At 40.1% G+C, this 24,494-nt stretch overlaps 1 protein-coding gene across 2 annotated transcripts in view; it reads right to left on the minus strand.

The window, feature by feature from the left end:
• The window catches only part of NOTCH2 (notch receptor 2), a 191,339-nt gene that overhangs the window by 82,066 nt on the left and 84,779 nt on the right, over positions 1 to 24,494 (minus strand). The window contains exons 3-6 of one of the 2 annotated variants that reach the window (XM_082615948.1): positions 21,699 to 21,958; positions 17,916 to 18,251; positions 8,193 to 8,315; positions 7,664 to 8,041 (exon numbers count right to left, since the gene is read on the minus strand). In XM_082615948.1, coding sequence (XP_082472074.1) covers positions 7,965 to 8,041; positions 8,193 to 8,315; positions 17,916 to 18,251; positions 21,699 to 21,958 — 796 coding nt within the window. In that variant the 3' untranslated portion in view covers positions 7,664 to 7,964. Of the gene's footprint in view, positions 1 to 7,663; positions 8,042 to 8,192; positions 8,316 to 17,915; positions 18,252 to 21,698; positions 21,959 to 24,494 lie in introns of those variants that run through there. The other variant, XM_082615947.1, reaches the window with a different exon arrangement.

Below are 24,494 nucleotides of genomic sequence, written 5' to 3' on the forward strand. Positions count from 1 at the left end.
GTGTCCCCTGCATCGGCAGGCAGACTCTCAACCACTGCGCCACCAGGGAAGCCCAGGGACTGGTTTCTTGGAAGACAAATTTTCCAAGGACCAGAGGGCAGGGGAATGGTTTTGGGATGTTTCAAGCACATTACATTTATTGTGCACTTTATTTCTATTATTATTGCACTGCAATATATAATGAAATAATTATATAACTCACCATAATGCAGAAGCAGTGGGAGCCCTGAGCTTGTTTTCCTGCAACTAGATGGTCCCATCTGGGGGTGATGGGAGACAGTGACACCCAAAGTGTGTTGCTTATGTCCAGTCTACTCCATAAGATGCAGCTTCATTGTCACTTGCCACTCACTGATAGGGTTTTGATGAGTCTACAAGCAATTGATTTATTATGGGCTCTGTGCAGTCACACCTCTCTGCTATTGATAATCTGTATTTGCAGCCACTCCCCAGCGTTAGTATCACAGCCTCGGCTCCACCTCCGATCATCAGGCATTAGATTCTCATAAGGAGCGCGCAACATAGATCCCTCGCATGCGCAGTTAACAGTAGGGTTTGTGCTCCTATGAGAATCTAATGCCGCCGCTGATCTGACAGGAGGTGGAGCTCAGGTGGTAATGAGTGATGGGGAGCGGCTGTAAATACAGATGAAGCTTCGCTCGCTCACCCGACACTCACCTCCTGCTGTGAGGCCCAGTTCCTAACAGGCCATGGACTGCTACCAGTCCATGGCCTGGGGGTTGGGTACCCCTGACTTAGATGGTCCCCAATTCCTATCCATGCTTCTTTCAAACTCATGATCATTCCTACTTTTTAACACCTATTGTGGTTATGTGTTGACTTTCTTATTTCTTCCTAGTGAATTTGACCATTCTTCAAAGATTAGGAATTGATATATTTCTTCTTTGTGTCTCTTATAGCACCTAGCATAGTATGTAACTGTAAGTTAATCAATAAATATCTGTTATTGAAGCTACCTTACAACCATTCTCTGAGGGCTTAAAAAGTCATGAAATGAAACTGGATCTTTCCTGGGATGCATCAAAAGCCAGACATTGAGTCATGGACCACAAGGGCAGAAAAGATCCCTCAGTCTCACCTCCTGCATTTATTGGGCCACACTAACCACTCACCCCTGTTCCCACCAACACAACCACTAATTAGCTCTGAGACCTCTGGGATGACAGTGCTTTAGGTTAGCACTCCAGCAGCCTGCCCAAATGATAGCAAACTGAGGTTGGGTTGGGGCGGCGGGAGCAGAATTCAAAAAAACAGGCTTATTTTCAAATCCCCACAATCAAGCTGACAGCAGAGAAATTGAAACGGGAGATGCATTTTTCCATTCCTCCATGCAGACTACAAATGAAAAAACTTTTGCAGTCCCAGATATACTTAGTTTCCACTCTCACCAAAAAGCTCCATTTCTATAGTATTAAAAATACAGAAAAGTGATTTTGAGAAAAGCCTCATTCTAAAGAACAACTTGCACCAACTAGAGGCAAGTCTGAAATAGGAGCACTGAGTTCAAAATCAAAATACCACCATGAAAAGACTCCATTCCCAGAGAGCACCTCTGGCAGTATGTAGCTGGTGATTTGTGCCAAAAATTTTTGCTAAAGTTGGAGCAATTGACAGCAAAGGGAATCTTAACTAACACTTTAGGTTCATCATGCTATAAAGGAGAGCTGAGAGAAAATGTGATTGGTTTTATTTGACTCATGTCCACCTAAGTTCCATTGTTCACTTCTGCTTAGTGTCCCAAAGCACTATTCCAAGCCCAAGCTGAAATTACATTTCTGGGTTCTGCACAGGAAAATAAATCATGTCTGCCCTAGGAGTGAACCCAAAACCAAAAGCTGCCAGAGAGGAATTTGTGAGTTGAGTTTAGAGTCAACTTTAATTCTGAAGGAAATGAACCTTTAAAAGGAAAATTCAAATAACAACCTATGTAGACAAAACATTAATCTACACTGCTTCAATTAATTTGGGGACCTTTTATAACTTTTTTTCTTAAGTGGGTATCTGCCAGAGCAGACCTTCTCTCATAAGATGGCTTGGAGCCAAATACAGTAATAGTCAAGATATTTGTGCTCAGGCTTCCTCAAATCCTTAGGTATACATACATATCCTAAAGGAACATCCAACTACCGACTTATCTCTATAACATGATTCCTATTAAAAAAGTAAACCATTTGCCCAACTCCCAACACCAATTTCGTTCTTCCACCTGGGCTTTAGTTTGTCCAGAAGAGCGGTAGCCTTTGAAGACACAAATTAGTACTATTCTAGACAACCATGTCAGGTAAAACCACTCTGCACTGGGCTAGGGCACAGTTCTGTCCACAACTGATGTGGAAACCACACAAGAACAAGGTCAACATACTTTCCTCTAGTGAGGCCAATACAAGGGCACCTCCAGGATAGCTGCACGTCCAGCCCTCTACTACCCAGAATCAAAGAGGATGCTTCTATACAGTACATTTTTGCATCTAAAGTAGGGTTGTCCACTCTATGACATAAATCACAGCAAGATCCTTTTGACCCACCTCCTAGAGAAATGGAAATAAAAACAAAAATAAACAAATGGGACCTAATGAAACTTCAAAGCTTTTGTACAGCAAAGGAAAACATAAACAAGATGAAAAGACAACCCTGAGAATGGGCGAAAATATTTGCAAATGAAGCAACTGACAAGGGATTAATCTCCAAAATATACAAAGAGCTCATGCAGCTCAATATCAAAAAAACAAACAACCCAATCCAAAAATGGGCAGAAGACCTAAATAGACATTTCTCCAAAGAAGATATATAGATGGCCAACAAACACAAGAAAGGATGCTCAACATCACTAATCATTAGAGAAATGCAAATCAAAACTACAATGAGGGGGGCTTCCCTGGTGGCGCAATGGTTGAGAGTCTGCCTGCCGATGCAGGGGACACGGGTTCGTGCCCCGGTCCGGGAAGATCCCACATGCCACAGAGCGGCTGGGCCTGTGAGCCATGGCCGCTGGGCCTGCGCGTCTGGAGCCTGTGCTCCACAACAGGAGAGGCCACAGCAGTGAGAGGCCCGCATACTGAAAAAAAAAAAAAAAAAAAAAACTACAATGAGGTATCACCTCACACCAGTCAGAATGGCCATCATCAAAAAATCTACAAACAATAAATGCTGGAGAGGGTGTGGAGAAAAGGGAACCCTGTTGCACTGTTGTTGGGAATGTAAATTGATAGAGCCACTATGGAGAACAGTATGGAGGTTCCTTAAAACACTAAAAATAGAACTACCCTATGACCCAGCAATCCCACTTCTGGGCATATACCCTGAGAAAACCATAATTCAAAAAAAGTCATGTACCACAGTGTTCATTGCAGCTCTATTTACAATAGCCAGGACATGGAAGCAACCTGAGTGTCCATCGACAGATGAATGGATAAAGATGTGGCACATATATACAATGGAATATTAGCCATAAAAAGAAATGAAATTGAGTTATTTGTAGCGAGGTGGATGGACACAGAGACTGTCATACAGAGTGAAGTAAATCAGAAAGAGAAAAATAAATAACGTATGTTAACACATATATGTGGAATCTAAAAAAAAAAAAAAAGGTTCTGAAGAACCTAGGGGTAGGACAGGAATAAAGACGCAGATGTAGATAATGGACTTGTGGACATGGGGAGGGGGAAGGTTAAGCTGGGACAAAGTGAGAGAGTGGCATGGACATATATACACTACCAAATGTAAAATAGATACCTAGTGGGAAGCAGCCGCATAGCACAGGGAGATCAGCTTGGTGCTTTGTGACCACCTAGAGGGGTGGGATAGGGAGGGTGGGAGGGAGGGAGATGCAAGAGGGAGGAGATATGGGATATATGTATATGTATAGCTGATTCACTTTGTTATAAAGCAGAAACTAACACACCATTGTAAAGCAATTATACTCCAATAAAGATGTTATAAAAATAAAAAATAAAAAAGTAGTGTTGTCCAATAGAACTATCATGAGAGATACAGATGTCACTTAAAATTCTCTGATAGCACTTTAAAAAAGGAAAAAGAAACTGGTGAAATTAATATATTTTATTTAACTCGATGTATTCAATACATTATCACTTTATCATCTAATCAATATTTAAAACATTATTAGTGAGACATTTTACATTTTTTTCATACTGAGTCTTCAAAATCAGGTATTTTACAGTTGAGGCACATCTCAGTTCGGACCAGTCACATATCAGATGCTCGAGAGCAAGATGTGGCTAGTGGCTACCATATCAAACATCATGGACCTAAAATGTTTTACATGATAACTGTTTGCTAAATAAATGAAAAGCTCAAAAAGTTTTTTACTGCACCATTATTCTCCCAATAAGAGGTATCAGTTCTGTGAACAGCAAATAAAACCTTCCGAAGAAAGGGAAGCCGACTCATTTATCCTAAATCAAACCGTGAATAGACTTGGAAAAAATTTCTGGTCATCTTGAAGCCCAGAACTTGCTACAAAAGATCAAGCCTTCTACGTAGGTGTACTTGGAAAACAACATGGTACCTATCAGGCTCTTCTCATTAAAAATGTAGCCAATTCCCAAACCTCCATTTACTGCAAATTGATACCTAGGTTTTTTTAGCTATATAATCCCACCCATTTTTTTTCAGATAGCTGGCAACTTCATTTCCTCTCCTAGTAGCCTGCTCAAACCCTTCCGTCTCTATTTTGTTAACAGCCAGACCAAACAGTTCATCCTTCGAATGCTTCAACTCTGCAGCTGAAAATTGTAAAGGGAATTCTGAACAAAGTTGCAATGAGGCTCTTAGGTATAGTGAAAAAACCACCAGAGTGAATATAAAACACTTACTTAATATTAACTTCTAATCTCAAAGTAACCAGGAACACGAACGAACACACACACACACAAAGAATAAGTCACCATATCCTAAAATAATAAAACTATAAATTGAACGTTCAATCTGCTAAAAAATACTCAAAGTCCTTAATAAATAAAAAAATTTTTTTAAATAACCCATAGAGTCAATTTGTATAAAAAAAGACCACAGATTTGAGCACAGACTTGTAGTTCAACAAGCCTAGATTCAAACCCTAATCCACCCACTATGTGCCTTGAGTAAATTGTTTAACCCTTCTGAATATCCATTATCATCTGTAAAAGTAATATTAAAAAAAAAACCTCGGGCTTCCCTGGTGGCGCTGTGGTTGAGAGTCCGCCTGCTGATGCAGGGGACACGGGTTCGTGCCTGGGTTCCTACCCCAGTCTGGGAAGATCCCACATGCTGCGGAGCGGCTAGGCCCGTGGGCCATGGCCACTGAGCCTGCACGTCCAGAGCCTGTGCTCCGCAACGGGAGAGGCCACAACAGTGAGAGGCCCGCGTACCGAAAAAAAAAAAAAAAAAACTCTACCCCTCATACAGTTATTGCGAAGATTACATAAAATAAAACACTGTAATTAGCTCATTATTTGGGTGCTAATAAACATTAGTTAACTCTCAGCTCCCAGCCCCATTCATTTCTTTAATTTGTATAAGGCAGAAAACACTAATGTGACTTTATTTTCAGCTCTAATGTCAATATCAATAGGAACACTACAACCCAAAATTTTCTTTCTATTCTTCTCAGAATGAGGTTGGGGCTGGGGTCAGGAACAGCTCAGCTATATGCTACTGACAACAAAGGTCTGTGAAGCGCTCTGGTAACTGACGTCATCAACAGTTCAGTGACCCCATTCCCTCACCTCAAGCACATAATAATGCTAATAGTAATGTGGTGAGCATTATCACAGAGGAATGTATGGGGTAGTAAGGGAGCCCAGAGGGTAACACTTAGCTCAGCCTAGAGAGAGGGCACGGGGGGGGCTTCCTGAAGGTGGTACTCACTTGATCTGAGCCAGGCAGGCAAAAATGGTGAGGACTATAGGGAGAGGAGAGGAGAAGGGAAATCCAGAGAAAAGAAATGGTGTGAACAAGGACATAGGGCATGGCTGATACAGGAAGCCGTTCTCATTGCTGAAGAAGCAGATGGGGCTGAGGCCAGGGAGGACTTCACATAATGAAGGAAGGACCTTGGACTTTATTCTGTTGGTCATCAGGACAGTAAAAAAAAAAAACAAGGCTGTCACTGGAAGTCAAAGATTGGCATCGGTGAAAAAGAAGAAGGAAACCTGTGGTGGGAAACCAAAGACTGAGGGTATTTTAAATGACAGCAGATCAAAAGAAATAAATACTGACACATTGAACTTATCTATCATTTCTGCCATCCCCTCTAGAAAAAATACAAAAGCACATGGAAAATGAAACATCTTCAAAGGGCTTTCATAGAAAAAAGGTATTTACTAAACACCCTGGGGTAAGAAATTTTGGTAAAATATCATTTCACTGGGAAACTTTCCCCCAAGATTGGACCTTCCTAATTAATATCAAAGCAGGAAACTGAGTGTGCTATCAAAGAAAAATCAGTAGTGAAATCACAATTATCATTTAACCTTCATTGGCATCAGGAGCCTTGGTACCACACAGAGCCACTCTCTCCCACAGGGCAAGGGTGAGATTAGAATGGGGTCAAGTTCCTAACAAGTATCTCATCCTGCCCAATACCACTGTGAGGATCATTAAAAAGAGAAAAATTCAAATCTTTCCAGTTACTATTTGTCATATAATTAAACTTTACAGTAATCTTTTTAAGTTGGAAAAAAATGGCCTATGAAAAAAATCAACAGAGAAATGGCAAAAGCTAAAAAGAAGAGAGACTAAGACAGAAAGAGCAGAGGGTTGGGAGAAAAGTCCTAGGATCAACAAATCAAGAAGAAATTCTAGGGGAAGTCCAATTTTAGGGAAACCCAGTGGGAAAGTATCTTAAAAAAAAAAAAAAAAAAAGACAGTTTGGGGATTAAAAGCAGAAATGTGTGCCCTTCCAGGAAATCGTATTATTGAAGTTTTAAACCCTTTTAATCTTTTTCTATTCCTAAGTCTACAGCCCTAAAGAGTACTCTAAATAATTAGCTGCTGCAGATGAGGGAAGGCAATTCGGAGACTCTAAGGAATACCAGCTAGTAACAGCAATCCAATTTCAAGACTTCTTTGCTGGGCACAATCCTTCACTGGTACTGGAGTTTCTTCCTTATAACATTAACTTGTTCTTGGGTTTCCACATTAAATCAATCAACTTCTCTCAAAAAGGCTCAGTTTTAATCACTTAATCAGTTCTTACTTGTCTCCACTTTCAGTTAGATAAACAGATATAAACAGAAATTGGAACCAAATGTCTGCATAAACTCAATTTCAAAAATAAAAGGAAAATCTGCTTAAGACATTAGAAACTTCCAAGAGGTTGTAAATTTAAGCAAGACTACTCTTCTAATGTCAGAGGCAGAAAAATCTGTGTGCAAAAGGGGATACAAAAAAGGAAAAAATAGCAATGGAGATGGGTGTTGTAAAAATAATGTCATCAAGAGGACCTGCCCAACCCTTTACATAACTATAGGACATGACAATAAGATGAGATAGATTTCTGTCTGTGAACAAACAATAAGCTCTGAACTCTCGCAGCCTGCATAATTTATTTTCTTTTTTTTTCAGTTGGAAGAAGGAAGAGCATTTTAATAACCTTTTCATGTAATTATGAATATTCTTTGATACTACACCAAAACTTGACAAGTTGTAGCTTCTTCTTTTCCAGCTTTATTGAGCTATATTTAACATAACATTTGTGTAAGTTTAAGGAGTACAACATGATTTGATATACATATGTATTGTGAAATGATTACCACGATAAGATCAGTTAACATCCATTACTTCACACAGTTACCATTTTTTGTGTGTATATGATAAGAACATTTATATTTTTGCGTTTAAGTATGTTCCTTTCCTCTCAAATATTTAATAAGCAACTACTATGTTCCAGGCAATGTGCTGTTTTACCAGATAATAACGTCAGAGTCTTTCAATGTTCTTTCTCATATCTCCCACAGCACCTGGCATGGTGCTGAGCTCACATCAGCTGCCCAATAAGTACCTGTGAAAATATTTCTTCCTTTAAGTGAACATGGGGGGACATATGGGGTTAGCACTATACCCAATGATGTAGCACAGAGAGCCATGTAAAAGATGCCCACTTCAATAACAGACTGCCTCTGGTTACCAACCTATGCCCCATTCTGACTGATTTGTCACACCGTACATACCTGTCCACTGAGGGGGGCAGCGGCAGTTGTAAGTGTTTACCCCATCCACACAAACCCCTCCATTCTGACACTTGTGATTAGGACAGTCATCAATATTCCGCTCGCAGGTGACCCCTTCAAAACCTAGTAAGACAAGAACGGAGAAAATGATAAATTCTCACACAGATGGTGTGATCTGCTCTTCTCCGCAGGGTATGGTCATCAGAACAGACTGACTTCATTATTTCAATTCAATAGCCAGCAGCTGGTCAACCCAAGACTCACCATACAAAAATCCCCCAATCTTCTGTCTTCTCTTGCCTCAAGCATAGTTAGACACTTAAAATGACTCATTATGCCAATGACATGCCTTCATAGTTACCTCACAAGTATTTCAAAGTGTTTTCATGAAATAAAATCCCAGTGAAGATAAATGTCTACTCAGAACAGCTATTTACTTGTTCTAAAAAAAAGGGTATTAGATTTTCCCCAGCTCCATGCTAGATTAATGGGAAGAACAGATAAAAGATTACCTAATTAAATTTAAATTCCTTTTTTTCCCCTTGGGAAAATCAGCGTGGTGGGGGGGGACATAAGAAAAAATATTGAACTTAAAAGTCTGAAGATATGGGTCAAGTTCCAACCTCACTGCTTATAAGCTATTTAATACATGGTAAATTACAAACTCTGAAGTAGCTTCCTCATCTGTAAAATGAGGCTGACTGCACCTGCCCAGCCTGCCTTTCTAGGTTGTTATAAGTGCCACATAATGAGTAAGGTAGAAATAAATATAAAAAGCTATCTGAATATGGGGTGGCATTATTACTAACTAAACTTGCTAACTAGTATTACTAACTAACCAACCCTTCAAATTCTTCATCCTCCTCTTCACATTCACAGCATTGCCTCCTTCCACTTGATTTCTCCCTTTCATGATAAATGAAACTAGCACACCAAACTTCACCCTAACTGCCCATAGAATGTTCCTCTATAATTTATCCATTTTTTTCTTTCTTTCTCTCTCCTTGCTACCAAATCTCTTAGCTATTAAAATAGAAGACTACCAGCTTTAAAACAAGAGAGAAAGTTCACTGATCATCATCTTATTTGAAATACATGTGACTAAGTATTTGCCCTCTTCAAAATGTCCCTTAAGTTTCTCGCTCTTACTCAAAACACTTATTGGGTCTTATACTAGGCACTGGTATAGGTGAGTAAAAGAAAGAGTCCCTGCTTTGGGGGCATTACAGTCTGGTGAGTGGGACAGACATCAATCACACCTTGCAATTTATTCATTCCTTACCACAAGCTACTGCGGTATTCTACATCTGCTCTGTTACACTGGAACATGGCTGGTTTCTCTGAATACAGTAGCAGTCATGTAAATAAGTATGAACCAAGTAACCAAAAAAATTACCCAGAGAGCAAAGGAAATCACTTTGTAGAAGATGGAGATAACTGAGAGCTTGACTGAAGAGAATCCTGTTTCTCTAGGTGTTTGGTACTCAGTCCATTCAAGCCGATGAGTCATTAAGTAAGCTTGAGAAAGGCTATGAAAAATTTTATAGACTCAGATTTTTTAAAAGATTAATCATATTACTCCTGTATCTGTTTAATCACATGAAAGTCTTACAAATGGACTAATGAGTCAGTAAATGTTGAATTGTTTAAGCCCACCCATAATTATGATAAAGTGAGGGCAAATCTACAGATCCAGAAAGTACAGTCCCTGAACAATAACTGAGGTCTCTGTTTCTAGCCTAGTGCTCTTAAATGGAAACATTCTTCAGAAAAGTCAAAGATAGTTTTAGAGTGTAGGAGGGAAATAAGGGGTCCTGGCCCACCGCTGTTAGAACCTGTGTGGTCTGGTGGTGTTCCAGAACTGCTATTGGTCATCCTCCCCCTAACTTGATCTCCCTGGTGACTAAATATGGTTGACTAGGGTGTCAAGGAGGTGATGAAGACTTTGTAGCCAAATTATAAGGACTTGAAACTGTGACCTTGAATTTATATTTGCCAGTGCTACAACTAACTGAATTCACCAACCACAGACAAATTAAGAAAGCAGAAGCATTTCAACATAACCACAATATATAAGAAATAAAATGTCTTCTTTTTATGACTGACTAACTATTTTAGTTCTTACCTGTCACTATGTAGGTAGGTAAGAAAACAAGTAGGTGAAGGAGTTAATTCATGGTTGAAGCATGGCCTCTGGGGCCAAACTGCCTAGATTCAATTCTCACCCTTGCCATGCAGTAGCTCAGTGAACACAGGCAAGATACTTAAACTTTCTTTCCTCTCTGGGGTAATTAACAGGACCTACCTGAAAGGTTGTTTTAAAGATTAAATGAGTCAGATATAAAAAACACTTAATTCAGTAAATTGTGTTGGAACAACTGAATATCTAGATGCAAAAGAATAAAGTTGGACCCCTTCCTCATCCCATATACAAAAATGAACTCAAAATGTAAGAGTTAAAATTACAAGACCCTTGGAATAAAACACAGGAGTAAATCTCTGTGATGTGGGCTAAGCAGAGATTTCTTAAATATGACCAAAAGCACAAGCAACAAAAGAAAACATTGAGTTTGGAATTCCTCAAAATTAAAAACATTTGGGCTTCAAAGGATACCATAAAGAAAGTAAAAAGACAGCCCAGAGAATGGGAGAAAATACTTGCAAATCATGTATCTGTTAGGAGAATTATATCTAGGTTATATAAAGAATTCTTACAACAAAAATTAAAATACAATATATATAATATAATAATACAAATAGCCCAGTTATAAAAAATGGATAGAAAATCTAAATAGACATTTCTCCAAAGAAGATATATAAATGGCCAATAAGCACATGAAACGATGCTCAACACCAGCCATGAAGGAAATGCAAATCACAACCATGATAAGCTATCACTTCACACCCACTAGGATGGCTATAATTAAAAAGACAGATAACAAGTGTTGGTAAGGATATGGAGAAATTGGGAATCCTCATACACTGCTGGTTGTAATGTAAAATAGTGCAGCCACTATGGGATATAGTGTGGCAGTCACGAAGAGACTAGAGTTACCATATCACCCAGCAATTCCTCTCATAAGTATATATCCAAAAGAAATGAAAACATATGTCCACTCAAAAACTTGTACAAGAATGTTCACAGCAGCATTATTTAAAATAGCCAAAAAAAAGTGGAAGGAGCCCAAATGTCAATTCCCTGGTGAATGGATAAATATTGATACAAAGTGGTAAATCCATACAATGGAATATGATTCAGCCATAAAAAGGAATGAAGTACTGATACCTCCTGCAACACAGATGAATTTTGAAAACATTAAGTGAAAGAAGCCAATCACGAATGACCACATACTGTGTGTTCCCATTTATATGAAATGTCCAGAATAGGCAGCTCTATAGAGAAAGTAGATTAGGAATTGCCTAGTGCTGGGAGGGAGTTAGGGGGAGGTTAGGGAATGACTGCTAATGAATACTAAGTTTCTTTTGAAGTGATAAAAATGAGCTAAAATTTATTGTGGTGGTGGTTACATATATCTGTAAATATCCTAAAAACCACTGAATTGTACACTTTAAAAGAGAAAATTACATGGTGTGCAAATTATATCTCAATAAAGCTGTTATATTAGAAGGAAAAGCACTTAAAATAATGCCTGATGCACAGGAAGTGTTTTACACATATTAGTTAATACAACTGGCTTGGCCAAAAGGTTCGCTTGGGTTTTGCCATAAGATGTTACAGAAAAACCCAAATGAACTTTCTGGCCAACCCAATATTATATATCAATGGGATCAAAGCATCCCTGAGAGATTATCTACTCTGATCCTTCTAAGTTACAGATGAAGAAGGTAAAGGCCACGAGGCTGACCTACCCAAGTTTAAATGCCTAGTAGTCAGTACTCAACTAGAAATTTTATTCAGTTTCAATCAGTATGATCTCTGGGACCCCAGAGTTCCCTTTTATTAATCTGAAAAACTGATCTTGGGTCAAAAGTTCCCATGTCTGAGAAAACCCTAACCAAATCAGTTATCCTCCAAAGTTAAGACAGGATTTATGCTTTAAAAATAGAGTTACAGCACTCTTTGTGGAAATAGCTAGCAAATTCTTATAAGAAAGTCTACCTAAGGGCGAGGGGAGTAGGGAGGGAGGGTAAGGCTTAAATGAATAAGTTATAGTGGAATCACTTCTTAAAAATGTTTTAAGGTTTTAAGGGAAAGGGAAACAGACAAGTCTCCAGACCTGTGGGTGGGATGGGTGTAAAAGACTTACGGAAAGGCTCACATGACTGTACTAAAAGGAGTCCACTGCTTAAAGCCAATTCACATCCTTAAAAGGCCAAAAAGAAAGAAATTAAACTCAGAAGGAACATTTTAAGACTGTGCTGTTATAAAACCATGGGCCACGTAACTGATAAATGATGACAGTGAGGGTGGGGAGCAGAAAAGTGTCTTTCGAACTTGTCATCCCACACAGAGAACAGCATCTCTCAAGAGAGCTTCCATATCTTTCCATTTTCAGCCCCGGGGAGGTGTGAGGGTGGAAAGTCTTGGTACAGAGGCCCAAAGAAGACAGCAGAAAGGGGAAGCTGAGATGACACAACCAGGATTCTCCCAGGCCAGGCTGAAGGTCCTCAGGAAGAGTTTCTGTGCACAGGGATGAAAGAGTGAGGAAAACCCAGGGATGCCTGGAACTGGACAAAGGCACAAAAGTAAACAGCTACGTGCTACCTTCTCCCCCGCCTCTGGGAAGAAACCTGTCACAAGAGCAAGCGGGCCCCACCTCTGTCCCACCGGTTTCCTCGGCACACTGCATCCGTCCTCTGAATGGGCCCCAGTGAGCTCACCGACCCCATGACTGGCCCCTGGATGCCTGTCCCACCACCCACCCAGGTGGCTGCTCCTACCTGCCTCCCTCTGTAGCTCCCAAATCATCTCCACTTCCCTTTCTAACTTTACCTCCAAAGAAGTCAGAGAAATGAATAAAGGGGTTGAAAAGAAATAAATTCAGAGCATTTTTTAAAATTATAGAATATAGGAACTCTCTTCTCTATCACATTCAATTCATTCATTTGTCAAATATTCATTAAGACTCAATTTTGTGCCAGGCAGTAAGCTGAATACTGGGGGGCGGGATTAAGATGAGGGTGTCTACTCGCAAGGATGAACAGTCAGTTTGATAAGTGCTGTTCTAGATGTATACAGGTTGCGAAAGACCTCAGAAGGTTTCTAGTCCCCACGGGGTAGGGAATATGGAAGGCATTTCAGTGAAGTAGGTGCCTGTGACACATCATAAGGAATAAGTTCTATATAAAAAGGCAGGGTGGGGGGTAAGTGACAGAAGGCTGAGGAGGTAGCACAGGCAAAACTGCCAAGCATGACAGAACAGGAAAAACTTCCAGGAACATCAAGTAAAACTAGATACAGGGCCCAGGTTAGAGGAGCTAAAATAATGTGCCCTGCAAAATGGGACGCAATTTCTGCATCTGCTCCAGTGAAACCTGCCAGAATATGATTAGTATAATACCCAAGAGAACATCACATGCCCGTGCATATGAGAATGCAAGAGGGAACTATTTCTAACAGTTTTTAAGTTCAGCAACTGCAGAGCAGACACAAAAGCCACAAAATGTGGTTAAGCTTTATTTTAATGATATAGGGATATAACATATAATCAGCCTGTAGTGTACAGAGGTGATCTACAAAGGATAAACCTTCCTTGTTTGGACAGGATGGATCAGACAGATTTTTATGAAGTTTAAAAATCATAAAGGAATAAGGAGGTACAGGAGAGAAAGAAAACAGGAAAGTCCATCAGGGACTGTCCTATCCAACTGAACTCACAGGTACAGCCAGGAGATACAAACAACCCACTGCTTTCTGATTACCTGTGCTACTTCTTAAAATATCACAAACATAAAACCAGTTTAACTCATTCTCTCCCCACTAACCCAAAAAAATTGGGAATCAGTGATTCAAGAATTTATTTTCTATTTTGTTCTTTTGTTAAAATTATTCTGGTTGAGTGATCCTCCTCAGGGCTTCTGCTAAAAACTTTACCTAATGGTAGTTCATAAGGATCTGGATTATTAACAGTTGCTGATCCAAGAAGATGAAATACAGTTCCTTGGTTTGACTCTATCAGTTCCCTCTTGAATATATTCCTTTTTTCTTCCCTCTATGGAGAAACACTTCTTTCTTTATTACACAGGATGAGTCATTCTTGCAGTTTTAATTCCCTCCCCATCAGTCTTAAAATAATTCTAAAATCAACTCAGTAACTACAGTGCCCTTTGCAGGAAAAGAACTATATCTTAACCATTCAAAAATAATCACTAACTTATGTGGGGTTCACTGACTTTCAGAGTTGAAAAGAACTCCAATTCTTTTTACACAGTACTAGTATAAACAAGTACAGAAGGAGAAGCTAGACTAAGTCTAGGGTGCATGTTACCAGGAAGAAAATGAAAAGACCAAAGTTACGTTCTCAATACTACCATATTATACTAAACTCAATCTGTCAATCAATAGGTATGTGCCTATTATATACCTGGCATGGTTTCTAGGTGCTTGGGACATATCACTCAATAAAAACAAAGATCCTAGCTTTCACTCTGGAGAGGGGAAGAGGCAGCAGAATTTAGAAAAGACAGACAATAGACATAATAAGGTAAATTATATAGCACAAATTATATAGTAAGATGATGACAAGTGTTATAAAAAAAAGAAAAGAAAAAGTAGACCAGGGTCAGTAATGAAGGGGGAAGGGAATGGTTACAACCTGAAATAGGGTGATCAGGGTAGGCCTCAGTTAAAACTGCAAAAACTTGAAGTGTGGTGGGAAGCAGCCATCTGAGAATTGCAGAACCTGGACGAAAGCTGCTTTGCCTCTGGCTGACTTGGTTTCCCCACCTTTAGAACTGAAATAATGATTCTCTTCAAATAATGGTGTTGTTTACATTGAGACAGTAATTATTATTTTAAGTAACATTTTAGTCTCTTGGACAGTGTGGAGGGCAATGGGGGAGGGACAAGGAGAATGGTACTGCATTATGAAAAGGACTCTGTAAAAGAAAATCATCTCCAGGTATTATTTCCCCATGTGGAAATAAAGTTAATACTTTGCAAACTCCACCTGGGACATAAAAACAATGAGCATAAAATCTTATACATTGTATAAATATATATTTATTCACAGTGTTACTGCATTATCTATTGTTTTGAATTCTTTTTTAATTTCCTTCTATACATGGTCCAAGCTGACATCATCTGTTTTAGATCACGCGACCCTGAAAGGCAAGAACTAGCCTACTTAACTGTTTTTAAATATCTGCATGATATGTATGTATGTATGTAACAAATACTGTCTGATCATCATTAGAAATATCTCCTTTTTCTTTTAACATGAACCTACATTTTTTTAACCCAAACACCTCTAAGCATTTAACAAAAAGTCTTACACATTTCAAAGCACCTTCAGGGGAAGAGCAGTAGTACAGTGTCATGGAACAAGATGTACAAAGCACAGGCTTTGGAAATAACCTGCTTGGATTTCAGGACTCAGCCTAACCACATGCCAGCTGTGCAACTTTGAGTAAATCACTTAACATCTCCAAACTTGAGTTGCTTCACCTGGGAAACTAGAAAAACAATACCTATCCCCAAGGTTTTTGTGTAATGGAGCTAATGGAAGCAGAAGTACCTGGCACAGTGCCTGACTCATAAAAGGCATTAAATACATGTTAGTAAACTCTTTCCCAAATCTTCTGCCCCCAACGCTGCACCCCCTTCCTGATCCCAAACACACACGTACACGCACACACTTCGTCAGTGTGTAAAAAAATGTCTTGCTTTAAACTATAAGGAGGGTGTAAGAGACAGCCAGGATCTCCTTACTCCATCCCACTAGCCCTGGCAACCTCTCAGCTGTGGAATCCTTGGTTATTTCCTTTCTCAAGGAGGAGATACTATTCTGGTTTGACAGATCCTTTCCTGGACACACTCTCAGAATTCCCTAAGGTTGTTATCGTGGCTAATGGATAACAATGCAGAGGCTATGGGAGTGAATAATCACTCTCTCCCTGCTAAAAACTTCCTTTATTGACTTCTCTAACTTCCCGTTAGTACTTTGCTGCCAAATCAACCTCTTGTTCTAGGCAACTATTAAAAGTAATTTTCTTGAAACTAAAAAACACATTTAGTCTTCAACGATAAATTGCACTAACCTCAATTACTAGCCACTTATGCTATTAGAATATTAGACTATTAGAAAATGTGCAAAATTAAATTGTTTACATTTCTATTTCCTTCTTTTAACCCTTAAAATGCAAACAAAAACAGGAGTGAAGAAAGATATCTTTTAGTTATTCCTTCTACAAGATAATGTGGATGACAGTAATATTAGGTAAATAAATATTTAGTGTCTAAAATGACAGCATTATCTATTCTTCATTGAAAGAGAAACTGAAAGCAATGCAATTAAATAGCTTGTTCTTGTGGCTTAGAGTTAAATGGTATCTTTTTCTATTATGTGGCAGTCTTGTATTGCTGTATCTCAAGCACACAGCACCGTGCCTAGAACATAGCTGGCAGCCAGTAAATTTTAACTGAATGAAATGAATAAATTACCATTTGCTTTTATCCCGAGGACCAACATATGACCTTTAATCCCCAAAAGATAAAACAAACGATCCCATTATATGTGAACCATATCCACAACACCAGAATCTAAGATTCCTACTCCAAAAGAGTGGCTAAAACAACTTCTTTTTGAGGCAATTCTGCTTACTTAGCACATTATTCCCCCCTACAGTTTTCCTTCTTTTGTTTTTGCACTAAGGTTATTTGTATAAAAAGCAGAATCTTTGTTGCCTAGTAATTCATCTGCTCCAGCTGCTTGTGTTCTGTTCCCAATCAAAATTCTCCGTTTTCAGCCTCCTCATCATTTTTATAAGGAGTTCCGTGAATCCGCCAGTCTGGCTCCTTTTTCCATCCTACAGAACACTGGGCCCCAGGCTCCCATACACTGCTCCTCTTTTTGCTTCTACCTTGGGGTTGTGTATGGCTGTGCCATACATAATCTATCAGCGCTCATCAAAAAGTGTCCACTGATTAACAGAGCACCACTGCCACCCCAGTTCCAAAATTCTCCAACTTCAAGTCTGGGCAGGGCTGCCCCAAAGTCAGAGAGACTACATGGAGAGGGTTCTAAAGATCAGAAGCTCAGTGAAAGTCACAGAAGGGTAGGTGGGTACAATTAGGTAGCTAGTAAAATAATCCATTATTCTATCAGAGGTAGAAACATATAGGAAAGTTGATCATCTATTATTATTGTCAATTCAGTTTAAAGCATTTTATTAATCATACATACACATTTTTCAATGTCTAATTCTCATTGTGTTCCTTTCCATTCCATAGACTTGTCTATTGTTTTCCCAGAGCTCTGTGTCCCTTATTTCTCACTGTTCCTCCAAAAAGGACAATAAAAAATTTCCAAGCCACTCATCATCATAAACCCTGACATGTTAAATTACCCCCTGCTCAGTTTACGGACCACATGGGCCCATAAAACTCCTCTCTCACCAGCAAACCACCCCACACAAAATTCTCACTTCCCCTTTTCCCTCCTGGGAAGGATACTTCTTAAAGGAACAATTGAACCACACCCATCCCCTTCCTTCCTGCTGGAGGTGCATCCCCCAACCCAGGACACTAGGGGGACTCCTTACCTGGAAGGCAGTTGCACTCAAAGGCGAAGTCACCAGTCTGCCGGCAGGTGCCTCCATTGACACAGGGGGAGGGTGCACAGGGCACGTAGGGACTGTCACAGTGCTGGCCTGTGAAGCCCTGGGGGCACTGGCACTGATAGGAACCCGGGAGGTTGAGGCAGGTGCCACCGTGCTGGCACTGTCCTGGAACGTCACACTCATTGACATCACTTGCACACTTCTGCCCTGTGAAGCCTGCAAGGCATGTGCAGGAGAACTGGTTGGCCACAGTGGTACAGGTACTGCCATTTGCACAGGGCTGAGACAGACAGGTATCAGTCCATTGGCACAGTTTACCTAGAGGAAAGATAACAGAACTCAGTACTGCCCACAGAAATGAGGGTCAGCCCCGTCCCACCACCCCACATCTCCCACCCAAAGGGTGACATAAGGGAGCCTCTGCATGGAGAATCCCTAAGCTCTTTGTATTTTACAGGAAGCCCATATCAGAGCTTCCTCAAGTTCACCTGACAGGGGCACTCTCCAGGGCCCTCAGCTGAGACACAAACACTCAGTGGGTCACATGGGAGGGGGAGGGACTGTAGGTTAGTCGCAGAAAGCCTACATCAATCCCTGCAGCACAGGATCCAGAAGGGTCTGGATCCACCTACTGTCTCACACCTCCTTGTCTTTGCATAAGCTGCTCCTCTGTTTGGAAGGCCATCTTCCTTCGTGGTTACCTGATGGGCTTCAACTTATCTTGACAGCTCTACTCATAAGTCACCACTGCTGTAAAGTCATCCTTAATGCTCCCCTCAGCTCCCCAAATCCCCACCCCCTCTCCCTCACACACACACACCCCTGCACGTGCAAACATATACCCCAAGTTTGCTGTTTCCTTTTATATCACCTGTCACACTGGCAGGGGTCAGATCCCTGTAGTAGGCTCTCAAATCATGTCTTTTGAATGAATAAAATGTATTGATAGTTTCCACAATAAATTATGACTAAATAGACCTCTTAGATGATAGAAACAAGTCAATATGACTTCTATTTCCCTTAAACACAACACACGTGCACACGTATTCTGGGAAACATTTTGTTGATTGCGGTCTTGACAAAAATATTGCTGGATGTGTTTGAAGGAGATACAGACTCTCTGGCTTCTTATATATGGAAATAACTAGAAGCTGTCATGAGAATAAAGGTCTAGAAAGGTAATTCTTGTGGACTCTCTCAGGTAGAAAAGTACTAGAAAGAAGCAGGAAGAAATTACTGAATCTCAAGGCATAACTCAAAGGAATCAAAGCAGATTCTTTGAGGTAGAAAGAGAGAGAAGAAAAATACTCCCATGCTACTAGTAAATTTGGTATTCACGTGGTTTTTTGTTTTCATTAGTTTAAGCTTTTTTCAAAACTAAAGATATGAGAACCCCCTGAATTTGTTAGTACTCCAATTGGTTGTCTAGATAAACATCCAAATCTTTGACCCCAGAGAAAAGCAAATGACAGTCATGACAGCTTCTCTAAAAGAGAGAGAGGTGACACTTGAGCACACAGAAGCGCTCTCTGCCTACCAGGAATATCAAATCAAAGGGAAAAGGTGCAATAAAAATTTGGGTACAGCATGTATATCTCAGAGTGCTAAGCAGAGAGAAAATGAAGGAACCTCGATCTTTCTTCCTATTTTTTCTTCTGAGAGGTACTTACCCACAATGGAGAACAGATAAAAATGGTTACTTTTGACAATGTGTATATCAGGGTATTTGCCTACAACTGAAACAAGAAGGTCTCTGACCTTGGTTTCCCATATATGTTTTGTACAAGCACTAACTTCCTGCCTCTGTTTCTTTATCTATGAGTGAGGTGAGCTCATATGGTCTGATGAGGTGGTATAGTGAGCTATCCCAAAACCAAAAGGGTGAGCTTGACCTGTGGCAGTTCCTAAAGTGACAGACAAAGTGGCAGATGTGTAAAGATGATCAGAACCCTGCAGACCACCAAGAAGAGTTTGTTTTAATGGCAAAGGAATACATTTTAATTTGAGGGTTATTTCAGAGTAACATTTTAGTTATGAAGAAGGCACTACTGCCATTTCCACTAGTCAGGATTAAAATGTGTTAAATAGATATGCCTTCCCTTTGCCTTGTGGAGCCAAACAACTCGAAACTGACAATCAGGAAAAAATTATTCTCTTAACCACCAAATCTCTTCAGTGACTCACAGTATCAATGCTGTCATAGTCATGATGGAGATAATGGATCATCCTAACTATCTTCTACCCGTAACAACACCTTTTAATGAAAAACCAGTATAACAAGTATTCCAAACTAAATGATCCAGTCTAGTTTTCTGAATATGTCTTTCATTTTTTATTAGATTTATGGAATTGTTGATAGTGGGGGACAAAATGATGGATAGTTCTCCTTTTCTCGTCTAACTTCATAAACACATGTGGTTCATTCTGAATAAAGCTCAGACCCAGCTTTGAAGAACCCACAATATAGTCAGATGAGAGACATGTAAAAATTAATTACAATAAAATGTGACACATAAAATAACAGAGCATAGAGACTAACTGTGTAAAGGAATCATGAAAGGGTCACTAAGAGTTTACAGTAACATTGGGCAATCCCCAGTCATAGAAAAGGGCGTTCCAGACAAAGGGGTGTGCAAAAGCACAGAGGCAACAGGAAGCATGACATTTTCAGGAAATGATGAGAACGCTGGCGTCACTAGAGCTAGATGCGTGTGAGGAAGTGAGGCTATAAGAAGACATAAGGCCTAGACTGTAAGGACTACGCAAGCCATGTAAAAGAGTTTGTACTCTGCAGACAATGAAAAGTCACTAGGCTGGTAAGCAGGTGAGTTTGTGAGAAGATCTGCATTTATGTTAAAGATCCGTGGTAATGTGACAGGTGAACAAGAGGGGGAGAAAGTAAAGGCAAGGAAACCAGTTAGGAAACAACTGCAGGAGTCCAGGTGAGAGATGACCTGGACCTCACCTACAGAGCAGAAGAGGAAATGGAGAGTAGACAGGTGAGAGGTATTTCAGAGATTAGACTGGGTGACTGAGTCTAAGTGGGGTTCAGAGAAGTGAGAGGGAGTTTCTAGTTTGGAGTATTTGGAGTGTACGTTGGTGCCACTATTATATCAACATGTTGAGTTTGAGGTACCTGTCGAATTTCTAAGGATAATATGCAACGGATAGTTAGAAATATGAGCCTGAATGTCAGGGTTGGGGTGCAGCTAAAAGGATGACCATGAGAGGCATCAGCAAGGGATGAAGATGGTGAGAGTTGAAGCAACTGGAGATAGCGAGATTCCCTGGGGAAAGCTGTGCTATGACTCAAAACAGGGCTCAAAACAGAATTCCAAAGAACACAAAAATTAAATGCATGAGGACAAGGATAAGGCAATGTAGAAGCAAATGGAACAATCAGTTTAGAAAGCCCGAAAAGCCAATGCCCTGAATGTCTGGGGAGAGGAGATTTCAAGGAATAAGTTATCAGTAACATGAAAAACTTTTCTTCTGGTGACAGTGAAGTAATTCTGATCCCCAATCCTGATACATATTCTTCAGGCAGTCAACTACTTCTGAGTATCTGACCCTTTTTCTTTCTCTTTCTACCCTTTCAAAAGGAACTGAAGGATAGTTGACTGGAACATTCCAGTTCCTTACCATAATGTTTAACATGTACCAGAGTTAGGGGACCCTAAAGAACCAGATGACAGTATCTAAAAGATGCTAAATAAAAGTACCTGCTGAGAATGGGAAAGTATGGCCTTGAGTCCCATTTATTACCTGTAAAACCAACTTGGCAGGTGCACTCATAGGTATCCCGGCTAAGCACATGGCAGGTGCCTCCATTCAGGCAAGGGTGAGACACAAAGCAGGGGTGAGTGGTCGAGTACTGGCAGTCCTCGCCTATGAAGCCCGGGGCACATCGGCATGTGGCTTTCCCCAACATAGCCTGGGCCACACATGTCCCACCATTCTGGCAGCGGTTCTTCTCACAGGGGTCTCGATGTTGACAATATTCTCCCAAGAATCCCTCTGGGCATCTGTATGGAAAAGAGAGGAGTCCATGAAAACGCCTGACTTCTTGTAAGTCCCAAAACTTACAAGATAACGCAGTCCATTCAAGAAAACACTAGACTGTAAACTGAGAAACCCAAAGGTGCAACTGTAAAACTGACTCACTTTAGGAGAAGTGTTTAGAGTACTTAACTGCATACCCTCATGTCTTTTTGAGTTTTGGCAGGTGACAGAATATCAGGTGGGTGACCCAGCATGGTCTGCCATGGCCAGTCAGCATGACCCTTATTCAGAGGCAAAATACAGCCATAGCTTTTTTCATGTAGATTCAGGCTGGTATGCTGTAACAGCACCTTTTTGTGCAGCATTGTTGATACTTGTCTTCAAATTCATTAACTTTCTCATTTTGACTAAGTCAATTGATAGAATTAAGACATTCACATGATAATGTATGGACTGAGCCTCTTATCCTCTCCAATTTAAAATATATAAAATATCTCTCAAGCATTAAGAAATAATAAGTTCTACTTTTCTTGTTTCCACTGAGACATCAGTTGGCCTATACCTAGATTTCTGGGTTATGTTCGAGGGGTTGAGACTGTGACAAAGAAAAAGGAGGTACAGGAATGGGGAATGGTTCAAAGGGGCTTTTCAGAAACTTAAATCTGTTAAGATATTAGTAGCAGGCAGCTTCCCTAACCAAAAAAAAAAGCACAGAATATAATTAAAATAACATTTAAAATATCTAAGGTACCATACAAACACCAAAGTGAAGAAGGGAAAACAATTCAAGAATAACATTCTATAACATTTTCCACACACTGTGTTGAGGAATCTTTTTATATGCCATCCATTGATTCATAAGATACACAACCATCCCAAATAGTGTGTAATATTTATGACAGTTTTCTCTAAACACCATAAAAAGGCATGGAAAGTCTCCATTTTCATAATGAAGAGGTTGTTCAAATGGGACCTCTAAGAAGCATTTAAATGGAACACAAAGTCTTTGATTCTAACTATAAATCTTGCCATTTGGCTGTAACCCAGATATTTGGTTCAACCTCTTTCTCCATTTTACTTTTTGGAGGATAGAAAACTAACTTAAAGGCTGTTCCACCATTACCTCGAAGATAACACATTTAAACCAATGTGTTTAAATCCTATCACATCTTCCGATGCTCAATCACTATGTTCTGACCCTCCCAATCACCCAGACTTGAAGCACTGGGGTCCCGTCTCACTCCTTCTTGTCTTTGCCAACCATATCCATGATGTTTTATTAGCCACTGGTTGACCAGGTGAGGCCTTTAGAGGTCACAGTTTTGAGAAAAGGAGAATGAGATATTTGGGAACTAAGATAGTACATGCCCAGACGAATTACACAGTAGCTAAAATGGCTGGAGGAGGAAACAGAGCTAGTAAGTAGCTACAGTGGCAGTGATGTAACTGACCCCAGCCTCCTCACCTTTTCCCAGAGCTATGAACAGTAAGAGTGGTAGAGCCAGGAGCAGCTAGAGCTCTGAGCATCCTCATGAACAGATGAAGCTAGAGAATGAGAGGCAGTGAGGAGAGGGCACAGCACTGAAACCAAAGACTGGCTGAAGTTTCCAGTGAGGAGTCTGCACCTCATACGGTGAGGAGACCCATTTGGAGTCCTGGTGTTATGACCTTGGACAAGTTATTGGGTTGGCCAAAAGGTTCGTTCAGTTTTTTCCATAAGATGGCTCTAGTAGCATTTAGTTGTCTTTAACTTCATTCGAAACAATTTTGTTAGACTGTATTGTGACAGCTGTCATATCAGTGTACATTTTTTTTTTTTTAATTTATTTTATTTTATTTTTTTGCTTTATAACAAATTTAATCAGTTATACATATACATATGTTTCCATATCCCCTCCCTTTTGCGTCTCCCTCCCACCCTCCCTATCCCACCCCTCCAGGCGGTCACAAAGTACCGAGCTGATCTCCCTGTGCTATGCGGCTGCTTCCCACTAGCTATCTACCTCACGTTGGTAGTGTATATATGTCCATGCCGCTCTTTCACTTTGTCACAGCTTACCCTTCCCCCTCCCCATATCCTCAAGTCCATTCTCTAGTAGGTCTGTGTCTTTATTCCTGTCTTACCCCTATGTTCTTCATGACATTTTTTTTTTCTTAAATTCCATATATATGTGTTAGCATACAGTATTTGTCTTTCTCTTTCTGACTTACTTCACTCTGTATGACAGACTCTAGGTCTATCCACCTCATTACAAATAGCTCAATTTCATTTCTTTTTATGGCTGAGTAATATTCCATTGTATATATGTGCCACATCTTCTTTATCCATTCATCCGATGATGGACACTTAGGTTGTTTCCATCTCCGGGCTATTGTAAATAGGGCTGCTATGAACATTTTGGTACATGTCTCTTTTTGAATTATGGTTTTCTCAGGGTATATGCCCAGTAGTGGGATTGCTGGGTCATATGGTAGTTCTATTTGTAGTTTTTTAAGGAACCTCCATACCGTTCTCCATAGCGGCTGTACCAATTCACATTCCCACCAGCAGTGCAAGAG

Source organism: Mesoplodon mirus (genome assembly GCF_964341445.2).
Source record: "Mesoplodon mirus genome assembly, chromosome: 3".
NCBI classification, from domain to species: Eukaryota; Metazoa; Chordata; class Mammalia; order Artiodactyla; family Ziphiidae; genus Mesoplodon; species Mesoplodon mirus.